Source organism: Aythya marila (genome assembly GCF_965140915.1).
Source record: "Aythya marila genome assembly, chromosome: Z".
In the NCBI taxonomy this organism is placed as follows: Eukaryota; Metazoa; Chordata; class Aves; order Anseriformes; family Anatidae; genus Aythya; species Aythya marila.
This window is the reverse complement of record NC_139080.1, coordinates 19,993,419-20,011,221: the sequence shown is the minus strand read 5'-3', so window position 1 is coordinate 20,011,221 and position 17,803 is coordinate 19,993,419. Positions and strand designations below refer to the sequence as shown.

The 17,803-nt window shown below is 40.2% G+C and overlaps 1 protein-coding gene across 1 annotated transcript in view; it reads right to left on the bottom strand.

Annotated features, from left to right (window-relative positions):
* Window positions 1–17,208, bottom strand: part of RAB3C (RAB3C, member RAS oncogene family) — a 135,884-nt gene extending 118,676 nt beyond the window's left edge. Inside the window, exons 1-2 of the mRNA XM_082782736.1 lie at window positions 17,159–17,208; window positions 7,026–7,253 (exon numbers count right to left, since the gene is read on the bottom strand). Coding sequence (XP_082638862.1) covers window positions 7,026–7,253; window positions 17,159–17,182 — 252 coding nt within the window. The 5' untranslated portion in view covers window positions 17,183–17,208. The remainder of the gene's footprint in view (window positions 1–7,025; window positions 7,254–17,158) is intronic.
* Window positions 17,209–17,803: the final 595 nt, after the last annotated feature.

Below are 17,803 nucleotides of genomic sequence, written 5' to 3'. Positions count from 1 at the left end.
GAAAAGAAGAAGAAAGAAAGAAAGAAGGAAAGAAGGAAAGAAGGAAAGAAGGAAAGAGAAGGAGAAGGAAGGAAGGAAGGAAGGAAGGAAGAAGGAAGGAAGGAAGGAAGGAAGGAAGGAAGGAAGGAAGGAAGGAAGGAAGAAGGAAGGAAGGAAGGAAAGGAGGAAGGAGAAAGAGAAGAAAGAAAGAAAGAAGAAAGAAAGAAAGAAAGAAAGAAAGAAAGAAAGAAAGAAAGAAAGAAGAAAGAAAGAAAGAAAGAAAGAAAGAGAGAGAAAGAAAGAAAGAAAGAAAGAAAGAAAGAAAGAAAGAAAGAAAGAAAGAAAGAAGAAAGAAAGAAAGAAAGGAAGGAAGGAAGGAAGGAAGGAAGGAAGGAAGGAAGGAAGGAAGGAAGGAAGGAAGGAAGGAAGGAAGGAAGGAAGGAGGAAGGAAGGAAGGAAGAGAAAGAAAGAAAGAGAAGAAAGAAAGAAAGAAAGAAAGAAAGAAAGAAAGAAAGGAAGGAAGGAAGGAAGGAAGGAAGGAAGGAAGGAAGGAAGGAAGGAAGGAAGGAAGGAAGGAAGGAAGGAAGGAAGGAAGGAAGGAAGGAAGGAAGGAAGGAAAGAAGGAAGGAAGAAAGAAAGAAAGAGAGAAAGAGAAAGAGAGAAAGGAAAGAAAGAAGGAAGGAAGGAAGGAAGGAAGGAAGGAAGGAAGGAAGGAAGGAAGGAAGGAAGGAAGGAAGGAAGGAAGGAAGGAAGGAAGGAAGGAAGGAAGGAAGGAAGGAAGGAAGGAAGGAAGGAAAGAAAGAAAGAAAGAAAGAAAGAAAGAAAGAAAGAAAGAAAGAAAGAAAGAAAGAAAGAAAGAAAGAAAGAAAGAAAGAAAGAAAGGAAGGAAGGAAGGAAGGAAGGAAGGAAGGAAGAAAGGAAGGAAGGAAGAAAGGATTCTACTATGAAACTTTCAGTTAAATAGTTTTCATGGCTCTTCAAAGATACGTATAATCTAGAAAAGAGAGAAGTAAATGAAGGAGGAGAAGGGGAATATTTTAGGATAACAATATCCAACCACAGCTTGCATAACATTCAGTTGTCAGCAGTCAGCTTAAACCATGACAAAAACTGTTCTGCATTTCTACTTGTTTCAGCTAACAGGGAAGGCCCAGAAAGAGTTTGCCTTCTGCCATCACAGCCATGCTACTGATTAACCGCCTTTGCCCAGGAATAGTTCCTTGGGAGCCCTCTAACAGACTAGCATTTGTGAGCACTTTGTATCACTTATCCCTGCAGACAGGTCAGACTAACTGAAGGCTGGCTAGAGCTGCTGCCCTTTTCAGCCTACACCTCAAGCAGCAAATTAGCTTGTGCCAGGGAGCATTGCTAGGCTATGGAACTTGTCTATACTGTGAAACTGTCAGCATGTTTTCTGCCATGGTTTTGGCCCAGGTTTGCTAGCACTCTGCCAAACAGTTCCTGGGCAAGGCTCAGAAGTTAGACGAGGCCAGAGACCATTCCCAAGATAAAGTCTGGATGGAGCCATCCTCTTTCAGGGACTTAAAGAGTTTAAACGTGTGAACAAAAGCTATTCCATGCCAGCTGGACTCAGTGACAAAGGACAATCTCAGTATGTTTAATTTACTAGTACAGATGAATCCAGAGAAATCCCAACCCCCTGCAGTTATCAGCCTTCTATATTGCTGTCTTCAAATCACTTGCTGCCTAGTATATGACTGGATACACATTTAATTTTTGTTCTGAGAGGACAAAAATCTCATTTTCAATATAGTTTTACTATCCTTATATAAAAAAGCTGTGTATTTTAAGCAGCAGCAAAACTGTCACCAGCACCTGGGAACATAATCACGAAATAAACTGTGGTGGGGTTGTCAGAACAATTAAAAATACTCAGATGAGAAAAAAAATCAGGCTCTGGAAATTCCTGTGATGAGACATTTGTTACATTCACTATCCTCTATTTCCACACCCTATTCTCAACTCCATAACAGACTTCTGTATCTTCAACTTTCAACACCTTTCATCTGAACCAATGAATTCAGTGACTCTTGCACTGACACTGTAGCCTTAGCCAACGTTACAAGGATATTTCTGGAATATTGTACTGCCTCCACACTTGCAAGTTAGCATAGGATTCCCCTGAAGTACTCCAATATCAAGGAAATTTTCATTCATACTCCTGTTTCCACAGACCCTCTGACACACAAAATATATTATTCTCATTTTAACTGAACCTCTTTTCATTGCCAGAGCACTGCCAGGTAGCTTGTTATGATAAAAACAAAAACAAAACAAAACAAAAAAGTTGCTTTATGTTAATTTTTTTTTTTTTTTTGAACTACTAGAGTTTTAATTATTGAATGATGAAGTTGGATTTCCTCATTCAGATTATAAAATCTAGTCCTCACCTAGTTCCTAGTCCCTAGGTCCTCCCTAGTCCCTAAGACCTACGGCAATTTATAGAATTGATGTGACAATTGACATGAAAGCAGAAACATATGGGATATCTAATGAAACTGTCACATACAATTCTAGGAAGGGTATGCTGGCACAAGCAGCTTTCATACCAACTTCTGTAGGAGGATATCTTTTATTTGTGTGATCATTGTATCTAGTCCCCAGGAAAAGCCGTCTAAGCAGCAAAAAGTAATGAAGTGTTCTTGTTTGATATTTGCACTGAACTGCTGCAGTCAGATCAAACTATATAAACACTGTATGAATGTAGTTAGAAAGTAAAATAAACAGCTTAAAGAGGGAAAACTTGATGCTTGATTCCTCAAACAAAATTTATACTCAAGTCAGTTAGAAATCACTGACAGTTCCGCCCAAGTAAATTTTAAACAGCAATTAAAGATGTGGCATGGATGCATTGTCAGTTAAATCAATGGAGTGATCTGTCTTCATTATTTTCTATTTTCTAAGAATAAACCTTTTTGTTCCTATTCAAATATTTTATTTTGACAAATTATATTGCCCAAATTTACCTCTATAAATCTCTATAACCTTGTGCATTCTGTTATTTTTATTAACCAGTCTATAGTGTTTATAAAAGTAATGTAAACCTTTAGGGCATCAGAGTTGTGTGGTAAATTGTACAGTAAATGCAGTGATAGATTTATAAGGTTAAACTTTGTAAATTTTTATTTATTTATTTATTTATTTTCCAATGCGCACCTCTTGAGCTTCCATTCATTTTCTTCATAGTGTATGTTTGTAAGTATAGGTATTGACATGCCTTTTCTTTTTCATTCAACACAACTTGAAAGCTAAAAGCTTGAAAAGAAAGAATCTTACAGCCTTCCAGTCCATCTCTTTCACATTAGTAGTTGAAACCAAGTGGAAAAAAATATATTACTGTTTATTACTTGACACTGTAAAACATCCTAGAGTTCTCTCATGGACTTTTACTCTATGCACATATGTGGTACACATAAACAAAATTCTTGTGGAAAATTTCTTACCGTTTCTGTTGAGAAATCAATAACTTTTTAGGTAAAATGCATCTTTTATGGATTTCTCTCCTTAACAGTGTACCAATCCTGTTAATATTCTGTCTTTGTAATGTTCGTATCAGTGTGTGCACATTTATAACTTGCTGTGAAACAAAATTTCAGGGCCAGCTTATGACAGTAATAAATAATGTGCTATCATTAATGAATACAACACTTTAACTCTAAAACCTCTCCCAGTTCAAGTAAGAAATATCATGGAAAGAAAGTATTTGGTTTAGAAGGCAAAAAACCTTACAGAGCTCCCAGCAGGCTCTCTCTGACCATACCACAAAGCAATAAAGATAAGTACCTAGAGAGAACCACATCCTCCCTGACTTTAAAAATAAAAGAAGACAATTCAATTCAGGTTCTTTGAATCCAAGAATAGGGCACTATTGCCTCAAAGCAAGAAAAAATCTCAAACAAAGAAATAACCCATAGGGCATCTCATTATGTAAGACAGCACCTACCTCAACCTGTTAACCCTTGCTATTTCATCTGTAATAATCGAACAGTAAAATTATTAAGGAATAATTACTCTGTTTCCTTGAGTGTCAATGCTGTCAAACAAACTTTTACCTTTCACTAAAAAGCATATTAGAATTTTATTCTGAGAAAATTGGTACTCCAAGCTCCAAAAGAATGCACACAAAAGATAGTGCTGAAATGCATGTGAAGCATGAAGTTTAAATGTCTACCCAAGTAGAGAATGTGTAAAATTGTAACTGAAAACACAACGGATCATCTGTGTCTCTAGATAGGGAATTTTAGTGACTTTAACTGCATCACGATTTATACATTTCTGCATTTTACTGCCACACAAAGATAGCAGAACAGCAGCACTGAGTGTATTTCCTCACCATAGTATCTGGCAAAATATTTCAGCTCTGATCTCATCCTTCAGAATATGATTTAAACTTGCACTTCATTTTAAGTTTCTTCTGACTATTCAAACTTGTGATATTTTTTTAAGAATGTTTTATTTCACATTTATTGAACGTTGTTTATCACATTATGTAACTAAATACTTTGCCAGTGATTCTGAAGGAAACATTATTAGCTCATTCATGTTTCTATTCAGAATTAACATTAAATCGTGCTCACATTCATTTATTTTTATATTTATGTAATATAAATGGTCTTTTACAAATGCAGTTTGAAATGGAAATGGATATTGCACAACAATTCATTTTAGAAAATTATTTGCAAAATCAAAGATAAATAATAAAGTTTAATATAGAGAGGTGTTACATATACAGATATTGTATAGTGAGAATGATATAGCTATTGATACAACTTACAAGATGGGGTGATAGTTCTCTATTTCAGATTTTGTGCACTGGAATAGATTGCTGAGATATTTAACCGATTTTATTTAAGGACCCAGGGGTGCAACAGTCAATAGATTTATTCTAGAAAGTGTAACTGCAACATAATATTCTAATACTTAATTTTCCGTCTAAAAAGTGTGAACAGCAATAGTGAGCTGTTGTAATTTCAATTTATTTGGCAATCACAAGGGTTTTATGAATTGGCATTAAAATTGCAATGGGAAAAACAAACGTAAAAAAAAAAAATAAAAACAAACAAACAAACACAAAACCAAGAAGCAGTGCTGGCTGGAGTAAAAAGCTTTAGAATGAAAGTAAGACCTGAAGTCTTGTTCCCTTAACCCTATGTCCTGAGAGGTGTCTTCATGAAGGTCCTTTCCATACCCTGAGCCTCTGCTCCCTCCTCCCTGTGGGACACAGAAACCTTTTACTTGTTTCACACATTTCACTTGAAAGTTTTTTTCAGGCAAGAATTCTCCTGTATGCAGAACATTGCAGTTCAGATGGTGTTGCTGCCATACAAAGACTATCCAAATGTCCGTTCGACTAGAACTGGAAGTTTATTCCAGCTGGCAAGAATACAGCTGCTACATCCTCTCTATGCCATGGATAGCCCTGGACACATTTAGATTAATGGACTGCTTCAAGCCAAGCACATATTGGTAGTCTGGCATGAAAACACATTATGGGAAATATTCTTGTGTCAAAGCAATCACATTAATATAACATCATAAACTGATGTTGCTGCTTTTGCTAGAAGACACATGAACGATAAAATCTACCATAGAGGCTACTTGGTAATTAAAAGAAGAACCCTGTAAGGACTATAATGTGAACACAATTTTATTGTTCCATTATCAAAAAATAATAAGGTAATGTCAATGTGAATTATTATGTGATCACCATCGTTAAATTGTTACAATGAAACGAGCATGTTATTGCAGTGAAAACATGCACATGATACACAGTTAACTACTGTGCAGCACTATCTATTATGCTCTTGATAACAGCAAGTATCTGAGCTTAAAAAGGTAGAGAAGTTGAGAAGTAAGGAGTCTGAGTTCCAATACCTAGAGGGCACAGAACAACAAATCATTTGAGATAACAAGGACTATAGCCTACCTGAGATGACATGAATGAGATACATTTCCTAGGAAACTAGGAAATTCACCTTAGTTTTTACCTTACTAATCACAGTCTTCTCGTAAGAAATGAGATTGCTGGGAACCTGTGCCATATTAAAAAGAAATTAATTTTATCTGTCATTTAAAATGGGTTAGTTTACATGTAGTCCTGTTTGACCCGATGTTTCACCAGATCTATTGGCTGCCCATCATTAAATACATTTTTTAATGACTTGTATTCATGCACAGAAAATCTTAGTTAATTAGGCTGTTATCTTGAAAAAGAAACATTGCTCAAAATCTTCAAATACCCAAGGAAGATGGCACAAACCTCAAATTTTAACTCCAGGTCCAACATTGTTAAAAGCTCTGCTATCAATCCCTCTAGCTGGGTATCACCATCACCCAAGAATGAGGAGATATGATATAGCTGCTGCATAAAGATCTTTTTGGCTATCCTTTCCTGTTGAGAAACGTTTGCAGAAAAGAAGAACACCTGTTCTCTGGCATCACAACTCTTCCAGTTTGGCATTTTTGTACCATACATGAGGTGCAGGCAAAGGACATGAGTTTTTGTACTTTGGGACAACACAGCTGTTATACTCTCACCTTCCACGTTTGCTTCCTCAGCAGAAGAAGGAAGAGGTTTCAGGTGATCAGGATGACAAAGGTAGATGACAGAATTAAAAAATATGCCTTCTGTTATGCATCCATTATCATTTCTCCTAAATGAATTTTTACTTTTGGTCGGGAAAAAGATCATAACTGGTACTTCAAAATAATCTGTAATAATATGAATCACTTTCAATAAACTATATATTGCACAGTAGTTTATACCTGGCTGCACAGATTATCGATATATGTCATCCTGTGCGTTTTCTTATTGGAATTTATTTCAGAATACATACTCTGCTGTACTTGGAATACCTTAAAAATCTGTCCATGTTCTAATATTCTAGACAGCAAAATGATGCAGGAAATAATTTCTTTTTCATTATTCTGCCATATATGTATACAAAGGTTATGACATTCAGTGGAAACCCACAGCAGCTTAAATGTTATCTATCAAACTTATAGAACTATTATCCTTGGCTTACCCAAATCTGTAGCTTAATTCTTTTTTCATTTTTGAAAACTGTTTTTACTTTGAAATCGATCCCGACTGTGCTTACAAATGCAGAAGTAAAGGAGTCATCAGCATATCGGAACAAAAACGAGGTTTTCCCAACACTGCTGTTGCCAATGATGAGCAGTTTGAACATGTAATCAAAGTTCTGGTCAGATGTATCTTTCTGGCCATATCTGGAATCTTGAGCAGATGCCATCTGTAATTCAAAACAAAAAGAAATAATTTACTGTCCCTTGAATCACATAAAACTGGAAACATTTAGATTTTATTGGAATTTTGGTAACAGACATATAGGAACTGAAGAATTTCACAGAGGTTTAAGTAATTTCTATGTAACGACTTTAAGTTCTTGACTAAATGTGGTCTTGGGTACCTATTTCTTGTAATCATGGTAATAGTTGCAGTTGCAAAAGAGGATGTATCAAAGGTAAACATCACCAGTGACTGGTACTGAAAAAAGAAAAATCCTTCTAAAAATCTAGGACAGCTCTTGAGTACATGGTTAAAAATATCTACATCCAGAAAATGTGATGAATGAAATAAATGGTGAAAATATAGGCAAAGATACTTTTCTTAATATGTACAAGGAAGAAATCAGAGATCACTGGTGAGTTATGACATAGGAGGTATAGTAACAAGCAAAAGCTTAATCTGTTTCATATCTGATACAATTCTTGAACAATTTATTTTACTGTAAATATGCTACAGTGTTTTGTAATATCTACAGCCTTTTGTATTGCCTACAGCCTACAGCATTTGCTATTAGTAGCTTTCAGTTACCATACCATCATATAATGAATTGAGACCTCGAAAATAAGGTCTTAATTTTTTTCAGTTCCCGGATCATACACAGTTTTGGAATTTGCAATGTTGGTGCAAGATAATCATAAATGACAATTGCCAATGTTTTCAAATTTAAGTCCTTAAAATAAGGCTTCTAATCCATATAAAGCATCTGAATAAACACAGATTACAAAAACTGAATACTGCTAAATATCAAGCTTATCTTCCTTAGAGACTTCAAAGATCACAGGATCCGTTTATAAATTGTATGCCTTTGGCTTTCAGGAGGGTTGCAGAGGTTAACTTGAAAACTCAACCACTATTTTACTTGGAAAGCTCAAAAAGCAGATGGCAAAAGTAACAACCTCAGAACTAGGTAGTGTTTCATTTCATACACTTTCTAAGAAAAATCTGAAGTACTTTTGAGGTCTTGCAGGATTTTAAATTCTTGCATTTTGGCAATACTAAGGGTATTACATTTACACACTGATTTCATAAAGACCAACAGCATAGACTACCATAAAGATTTTTGGAAAAGCAGCCCACATCCACGTTTTCTAAGATAGATGTTGCAGAGCGCATTTGGGCAGTCTGAGAGGACAGCTGGAACCTGGACCTTGCAGAAGGGTAAGGGCTGTAACCCACCTTCTCAGCAGCATTTCAATTACTGCTTACATTTTCTGAGTCAATTCTGCTGTCTCATAGTACAGTATGCCAGCTTCTTTGGGCTACTGGAGAGGCATATTAGAAGTGGGGACAAAAATTTCTGAAGGAGACAATGAAAGTAGCAAGCTTTTAACAGGAAATTTGGTATAAGATTTATATTTCATAAATAATGCAGTACTGAACGTTTGATTTTTATTTGGTTGTGACTAAAATTCTTGACTAAATGTGGTCTTGGGTATCTACCTGTTTCTATCCTGTGTTTGCATTGTCTTTAATATTTATTCTCTTCTTTCACAGACATGCAACAAAGAAGGTTTTAGAAAAAAATATATTCCAAGTGTATGCATCAGTAATATTTCGTCCTTTTCTATAGTGAAAGACAGAAAAAAAATCTTTTTCACCTTTACTACTCTCCCTTATACTAAAACTATATGGTGATATTTCGTCCAGAACATATGAAAAAGAAAATCAAAATATGTTTAAGCTAGTCTAATCACAACAGGCTATAAAGTAGTAAAGAACAGAGCACTGATATTACATAAGACTTCCAACAACAAGTCAATGAAATCTGGCAGATCGAAGACTGTGCAGTGGCTGGGGATGCCAGTGTAGCCTTCACACTTTTGCCAACAGCCTGTTCTGCTGCCTTGCTGGCTTCCCTCCATAATGCAGTAGCTAAGACCATAGTTACCACTTCTAAGAAGAAGAATGATTTTGTTTCTTGGTTTTATCTCCTAAGAAGTCTCCCATGTAATTTCTTCAGCTTGCTTAAGGCTTACGAAGAGAGATTTTAGCTTGCTGGCCCCAGACTCATGTGCCTTATATTTCATCACTATGTACTTCAATGCTTCACACTTCAGAAACAGTATGATTCAGTGAGCAGAGGAATCTGGAGACCTGGATGCTAATAATAGTCCCACCAAAGCTTGTACATTATGTAGCCTTCTTGAGTAAGAAGATGTTTCTTGTTGATGCTTTTAAACACAGACCTTCCCCGCAAAGAAATTCAGTGCTCCTCTAAATTAATGTGTTTATGTGCATTACCCATGTGATAGTTTTCTTAAAAGTTCTTTAAAAATTATTAAAAAATAAAAAGCAACATCTTTTCTATGCCTTGAACTTAAGGATTCATTATCTACAGTACCACAGGCAGAATTATGGGCAAGTTGAACATGGAAATGCAGCCAACTTTTATTTCAGATATAAGAATATTTCTGCCTATTATAAGATGCAGAAGGCACACAGAAGGCATGGGAAAGGCCTAGTTTCTCTACCTTCCATCTGGGAAATCAGGAGAGGACTAAGTTACTGATAATAATTCAAAATATTCAGGGACTAACTTCAGTATAGAGAGGCAGTCTCCTGAGAACAGCTGTAGTGCTCCTTTCCTGTGTCCAAAACACAGGTGAGTTGTAGAGAAGTACTAGTGTCTGCACTGGCCTGAAGAGACATCAAACTCAGCACTGGTGCTAATGCTTTGCCATTACTTCCTAAAATCATATTCCCAAAGCTCATTCACTTTATAGAAAGCACGTGGACAGATTTCTTAGAGTACAATTCACATCACCTGCATCAGGCACCCACTGTAAATGAAATTCTAGAGGAGTCTCTATTTTTCTTGAAGGGAAACCTAGATCCTTCGTCTTCTTGGGCTTTGTAAATACCCCTGCAGTGCTTCTTCTTCTCAAATGCAAACTGCTGTCTTCAAGTATGGAGTGTACTCTAGACATTTCCATGTATTAATATGTCAGTTCACTCCTGACAGGACTTGTGTAGACATTTGTGTACTATATAGGCATTCAGCAAAGAAATGTGAAAAAGCTGATGCTGATGTTATGTTACTCCTTTGGAAACAATGTTGGAGACAAGCAGCAGGATTGCCATACTCAGGCCTGCTAATTAAATAGTGCATACACTGACAGAAGCCAAATAAACACGCCAACCTCACTTATATTCTGTTTCCAAGAAAGCAAAAACTTTACCTTTAATTTGACAAACTTCTCATCTGAAATGATAAAATGGCTATATTAAAGAAGCAACACTTTCAGTAAAACACAGTGAGTTATCTCTTCAGTTAAAATTTGTCCTTTTTAAGTAAAATTAAAGAGAAAGAGGATATTTCCATTTCCATTGCATAACCATTTTTCTTTAGAGTAAGTCCCTACTCAGATCTCTACAGCCAACATGACATTAGCACCAAAGGCAGCCTCAGGCCACCTCCTAGTGGACTCAAGAAAGACCTAAAAGCCCATGGGGAACAATAAGCGCAAGACAAAGGTCAGAAAACCTATAGTCAGGAGATATCACATGCTATCCTTACCAAAACCAGGGAGAAGGTAAGTCCCCATCTTGAATATGGCCAAAGAACAGAAAAGGGATGGCTTTGTGTGCTTCTCCGCTTACAACTGTATTGGGTATTGTTAGCAGGGAGCTATAGTGGGGGTCTCTGTGAGCAGAGCCCAGCAGCTGTTCACATCAGTTGAGAGCCAGCTCCAGGTGACTCAAAAAGGGACCCGCTGATGGCTAGAGAAGAGCCAGTAAGTGATGCTGGTTGTGCCTTCGTGAGAACAGATTTAAGAAAGGGGGGAGGGGGTGGGAAATACTGCTGGGGAACAGCATCTGGGAGATAGAGAAGAGTGAGAAGCAGCCCTGCAGCCACCCGGGTCAGTGCAGCAGGAGGGCAGGAGGTGCTCCAGGCAGGCAGCAGCAGTTCCCCTAAAGACTGTGGACAGGTCTCTGGTGGAGCAGGCTGTCCCCCTGCAGCCCACGAGTCCCACATGGAGCAGATCTCCACACTGCAGCCCGTGCAGAAGCCCCTGGTGGAGCAGGTGGATGTGGCCTGGAGGAGGCTGCGGCCCATGGAGAGCCCCCGCAGGAGCAGGCCCCGGGCCGGAGCTGCAGCCCGTGGAGAGGAGCCCACGCAGGAGCATGGGGTCTGGGGGGAGCTGCTGCCCACCCGTGGGGGACCCGTGCTGGAGCAGTTTGCTCCTGGGGGATGGACCCAGTGGTATGGAGCTATGTGGGAGCAGGTCTTGAAGAGCTGCTGCCTGTGGGCAGCCCCCGCATTTTGGGAAGGACAGCATCCCGTGGGAGGGACCCCGTGGGGATCAGGGGCAGAGAGGGACTGTGAAGGAGCAGAAGAGATGAAGCATCAGGGACTGACCACAGCCCCCATTCCCTGTTCCCCTGTGCCCTTTGGAGGGGAGCAGGTAAAAAAAGGATGGATGGGGAAAGGTGTTTATGGTTTGCTTTTAGTTTCTCTCTGCTCTGTTCTGGTAGCAATAGGCAATAAAATGCATTAATCTCCCTACTATGAGCCTGTTTTGCCCATGAGAGTAATTGGTGAGCAATCTCCCTGTCCTTACCTCAAACTTTGAGTCTTTTCCAGGGTGTTTTCTACCCCTTGTCCATAAGGAGAGGGCGTAAGAGAGCGGTTGTCCAAATGGGTGAAACCACCACAACAGCACAACTTTCAGCTCCTTAAATTAATATCATTTATTGGCATAGACAATTTTAATCATCAAGCAGAGTTCTCTTTACCAGGCACAGGTAGTTTGCAAGTCTCATGTTCAGCTGCTTCCTTGATCCCAAAAGAACAGATTAAAACAGGGCAGGGCTGAGAAAAAAAAAATCAAAAAAAGCCTTCATGATAATAATGAAACACTTGGCTATGTTTCTCTTTATGGCCTTAGAGGACCTTTTCCTTTGACAGAATTAATTTGAACAGCTTTTTCACTTAAGCAGGGCAATTTGCCATGACCTCCCTGGCCTGCACATCACTTCAGTTTTAACTTATATACGTGCTCCACTCTGGATGTCTATGCAGAATTAATTGCCCCTGGAAAAGAGGATGCCAGAAGAAAAGCTGGGATTGAAAACACTAAGGTTCATTCCTTTGTGTCTTCCACAACTACTTTTTCTTCTTTTAAAAAATAATAATAACTGGCACATCTTAAAGGAAAAGATCAAAGGGAATTCTAGGGAAAATGTCTTCTTTCTACCTAATTCTCGCAAAGCCTTGTGGATCACCCTCAACATCTAATTTTTAACTGGCCAATTAATAAGTCTTAACAGAGTTCAGTGGACAAAGCACCGATCACTTATTTGGAATCACAGATAGCCAGCCATCTGCAGAGCACATCTTGTCAGCCAATGTACTTGGCAGCATCAGGAGAAGCTTATCTGCTGCAAGGTATCATGAGGTTATATTCACAAATATTTGTAAGCATAACATACTTAATCTGAAAGGTGTAATTAAAAATGCAACGCTTTATTATAAGTGACATAATAATAAAAAATTCCAAGTTAGGGAATATTGGGAGAATATATACGGAGATGAGAATCTAAAACATTTTAGAGAAGCTCTACTTACTTCATATCAGCATGAATGTGGCCACAGTGCTGGCAGCTGCCCAGAACAGCAGAATGCGATGTACCATAAAGAATGGTTCTGGCAAAGTTCTAGCACATGAATTCTGGTGATCTACATGTACTTGTGGTGAGCTACGGCATTACTCAGCCATTTTCCATTACTCAGCCATCCTTCCTTAACCTAAGTTTACCATCTTCAAGAAAAGAGTTGCTTCAGAAAGATATTTCCAATTCCCACTCGCTCAAAATACTTCAAATACTGGCAAAAACAGAAATAAAGTCCTAGGTGTGTTAGTCTAACGCAGGACGTCAAGAAGTCACCAAAATGGTACAGCTCTGAAAAGAATAAATAGAAGATGCATCAGGCAAGATATTCCAGTCAAAATAAATGGTGATTTACCAGGGAGTAAGAAAGAGAATGAGGAGAGTAGATGGCTACAGCCCTCTGCCATTAGCCTTATCAAGTGCAGCACTTTGGGCCATGAGATGTAACAGAGACTGTGCATTTTCTAAATCGGTAAAGCAGCTGCATCAGGCCAAAAGAAGAAGAGAAATACTAATGCCCCTGTCTAAGGCATTAGTGAGATGCCATTAGCAACAATTGTCATCAAACGTGTTTATGAAAGCTGACTTTAAAAAGGAAAATATAGAAAAGGGTTACGGGGAAGACCAAATGAATGAAGACCTTAGACTATGAGTGAAATGTATGTTAAAAAAAAAAAAAAAAAAAAAAAAAAAAAAAAGTAAGTGTGTGCTGGTTTCTCTAGATAGTAACCTGGAGTAAACATTTGGGGATGAGAACTATTCAGATGGATGTGTCCTGGAGCAGACACTGATCATTGAGACAAAATGTATATAAAGTGGTCCTGTGTGTCTTTTAGATAGAGATTAGAAAATATCTAACCTGAAAAGGAGTAAGCTTCAACAGTACGCCTCCAAGTAGGGTTAGTGACAGGAAGAGGACTACTGGCTCCAAATGCAGATTGATCAGTTAACAAAAGGGTGCTTTGGTTAAAAAGTTTGCTCTCTGGACTCAATGGCTTGGTATAGGCCAGTACGTCTAGTTTGAACCAAGAATAATCTAATAATTCTGCTAAGTGATAGAGATGAATTGGCTTGATAAATTCTGCATCTAATACCTCTGGCTTGGCTTTTTTCATCATATTTTTCTAACCTCTTAAATATCTGGAAATGCCCTTTTTGCTTGCTGTTGCTTTTGTCCATCATGTTTGGATGTATCTGTTATAAACCATTTCTCTCTGGGCATAACCATACGTAGTGACAAACGGATACAGAAAAATCAGAAGAAAATGTTCTCATTTATTTCCTTGGCAAAGCATCAGAAATGCTTATATTGTCTTTACAGATTATTTACCATTCCCTGTTATTCCCTTACCTCTATGGCATTAGTGACCTGTGAAATTATTTGCCCCAGCAAGTGAAAGAGAGTCTGCAGAGTTCTGGAAATTTCTACAAACTGTCACCAGTAATGCCTATATGCTGTGATAAATGCTAAGAACAGGTTATCCAAACCACATTCCAACTTTTTGATTTTTGCAAAGTGCAGGGATTTGGAAAATGTGCATGGTACAAGCAGAAAAAGAGTGAAGCTTGGAGAGAGTGAATTGATGGGAGAATAACAGAGAATTTCCCATTGAATTTTCATTTTTCAGACTACCGTCAAGACCCTAGGGGAAACTGCTGAGAGATGCACAGACATTTCAAGTAATTCAGACCAGTTATTAAAAGAACACACAGAAACCATACACACATCTGTGTTTCACAGAAAGAAAAATAACTAAATAAATCAAGTTCACTGCTTTTGACTCTTAAAACAAAGCCTTCTCCGTCACCATGAGTGCTGTTCAGATTTACAACTTTCCTTTAAAAATACAACTAGAGATTAAAAGAAGTCACAAACTCTGACCCAGATCCAGTAATATCTGGCAGTTTACAATAGCCAGTTTTTGCACTGGGTAACTCCCTCTCTGACAGAACTGTTTAAGCCGTGTCTTTTATAATTTTTGGCCTTTCTCATCCACAGAGAAATTGCATGAGCTTGAGATTCAAACAAAGGATTCATAAGCATAGGAAGACTGCCACTGTATGGGCCCTTTTTCTTATCCTTTTAAAAAATTTTAACTTAGTTTTCTTTTTAATTATTGATTTATGGAAATGGAAAAAATGATGCTTACACATTCCTCTGACTTGTTTTCATCATGATCAAAAGACATCTGCTTGGTCACTTGTTCTGTTGCTCTACAATTCAGAGAGATGTTAGCTCTAGAACAGACTGTTCCATAAAGCTGTTGTGTACAAACAAGCAACTACACTTGTTTCATGTAATAGGAAATCAGATAGCCATAAGAAAGAAATCAGGCAACTAGTTCTGCTAGTTCTAAACCATATTTGAACAAGGACCAACCATACCGGCCCAATGTGGGAAAAAGAGAAGATGGTTAGAAAGAAGACCCCAAAATAAAATATTGTTTTGTTCAAATATTTAATAAGAAAAATATGCAAATACACAGGGAATGGTGCAAGCACAAGAAAAAAAAAAAAAAAAGAAACTACAAAAGGAAATCAAACCTTATCTACCAGGCTGCATTTTCATGTCTTGGAAAAATCCAGATTTTTTATTATAATTTTGGATCCAATATGTTAAAAAATAGACATCGCTTGGCTGTATCACCAGTTGTGAAAAAGTGGAGTTTATAGTTTTTGTGTCTTTAAAGCTCTTTGCTGTCTCTTTTTATACTAAAGCTCTGCCTTCTGCTGACTTTTATTCAATTACATTAAACAATAATTCAATTTGTACTGATAATCAGATATAAAAAACAAGCAGCAGTTTTCTGATATATGTCAAGTACATATATTTTTCTAACTAGACATTACTTTCCTCAGATTTTATTTTAATGTCCCATCATCTTGTTTCCACAAGTATGTAACAGTGCCAGTGCATTCAACACCTGTCAAACGTCAAATGCAAGTGACCAATCTGTATTTTTCATCCTTTACTAGCAAAATCTGCTTTTTATGAAAGACTCTCCAAAGCCAATGCCTGCTAAACATAACTTTGATATCTCAATAAGCATGTGTAAATAAAAGGCAAATGCTAAACAAATAGTCCCAACACATGCATGGAGCATGCAGAACTAGGCATTTAAATGCCTAGCACCCTAATTATTGCTGTTCTTCAACCAGAAAACTGAAAGACATTTTTACTGAAGAGTGGCTTATTTCTAGTGCACCGCTTTGGTTGAAAGGTTTCAGCATGTGACATCCAAGCAATTGCTCTGCAAAAGATTTATGAGACGATCATTCTCTGTCCAAAGTCACAGAAACCCAATGCCACATCTGCGTAACTTAAGGTTTCAGACGTCTTTTTGAGCATGCATATTGAAGAGCTTGCAGATCATCCCTTCAAGCTGATATTCTATTACTGCCAGAGCAGATATCCAGCATGAAAAATATTAGCTAACAGGGCTGCAGTTCATAACTTAAATCACTGCTGACTGCGAAAGTGCTCTTTGCATTGTACAAAAACAGTGGGATTGATTGTTACCAATCCACCAGCAACATGACTGATCTTCTGTTAAAAAACAGTCATGTGTTCGAGCGTGTAGCCTGGGGCCCCCAGAGCCCCTGCAAGACATCGTGAAAGGAGCCCTAAGAAATAGCTGGCGCATGGCTGGCCACACAGTGTAAACTGTTTTGAAGCAACTACCCAGAAACTGCCCAAAGACGCACGCAGTGTCACCAGTGCCCCTACATGATTTGTGTCTCACGGGGCACTATGCTTTCCCTTATGCCAAATGGTTGAAAAGGGGCCACCTCTTTGCTGCTCCCAGCCCTCACACCGAGCCACCTTCTCCTGGTGCAGGTGGATAACTGCTCCTGGAGCAAACCGGCGGAGGGGACACCTCGCCGACGTCCCGCACTCCCAGACAGGATCCCAAAACACCCCATCCTCAAAACCCAGCACCCACACGAGGAGCCGCCACCGACGTCGAGGGGCACGAAGGGTGTCGGCGGGGCCCCGTGTGCTCACCCCACCGAGACCCGACACCCACACGTGGACACTGGCGGGGTGCGAAGCCCCGCTGCCCTCCTTCCCTCCCGGGGTAGCGGGACGGGGGTCGCAGCGAGCCCCCCGCCCCACAGCGGGCTGCCGGCTCCCCCGTCCCCACGGGGGTCCCCACACGCCCCCCGGGGACCCTTGCCCGCTGCTACCCGCCCCTCCCGGCCGCGCTGCGCCCGCCGCCCCCCGTCCCCACCGACCTGCACGGGCGCTTCGTGCCTCATGGCCGGGCGCGGCCGCAGCTCGCCCCGCTGCCGCTGCCGCTCCCGCCCGCCGCCCGCCCGGGCTCTGCCGGCGAGCCCGCCCCGCGATCAGCACCGGAGCTGTCCCCGCTCCTCCCTTCGCACCGCCCCTCCGTCCCTCTCCCCCCGGCACCCCTCCGGGAGATGTAGTCCCCTCCGCACCGCTCCCCAGCGCCCGCCGCCGGCGTGCCGGAGGGGAAGGACTACAACTCCCACCATGCTGCGTGAGGAGGTGGAGAGCGGGGAGGGAGCCCCGGAGCGGCTGCCGGGGAAGGCTCGGCCGGGCGGGCAGCGCTCCCGTGCCGTGCGGCAGGGGCCGGCGGTGCGGGCGGCACCGACCCGCGGCCGCCTGCGCCGGGCTTCGACGCTCCGGCCCCTGCGCCGGGCAGGGTCAGCCCCCGGGGCTCCTCGCCGCCGTTTTCTGCTCTCCGTGCTCACGCTGTCATTCTTGGCTTGGGTTTGGTTCGCAGCAGGGCTTTGAGGAACGGTCGCGCCGCCGTGGTGGCACGTGCGGTGGTACCGAGGCCGTCCGAGACCTCGCCAAAAAAGCAGCACGCCTTTTGCATCTGCCCCCGGGCCTGTCTCTGTTGTCCAAGATGTTCT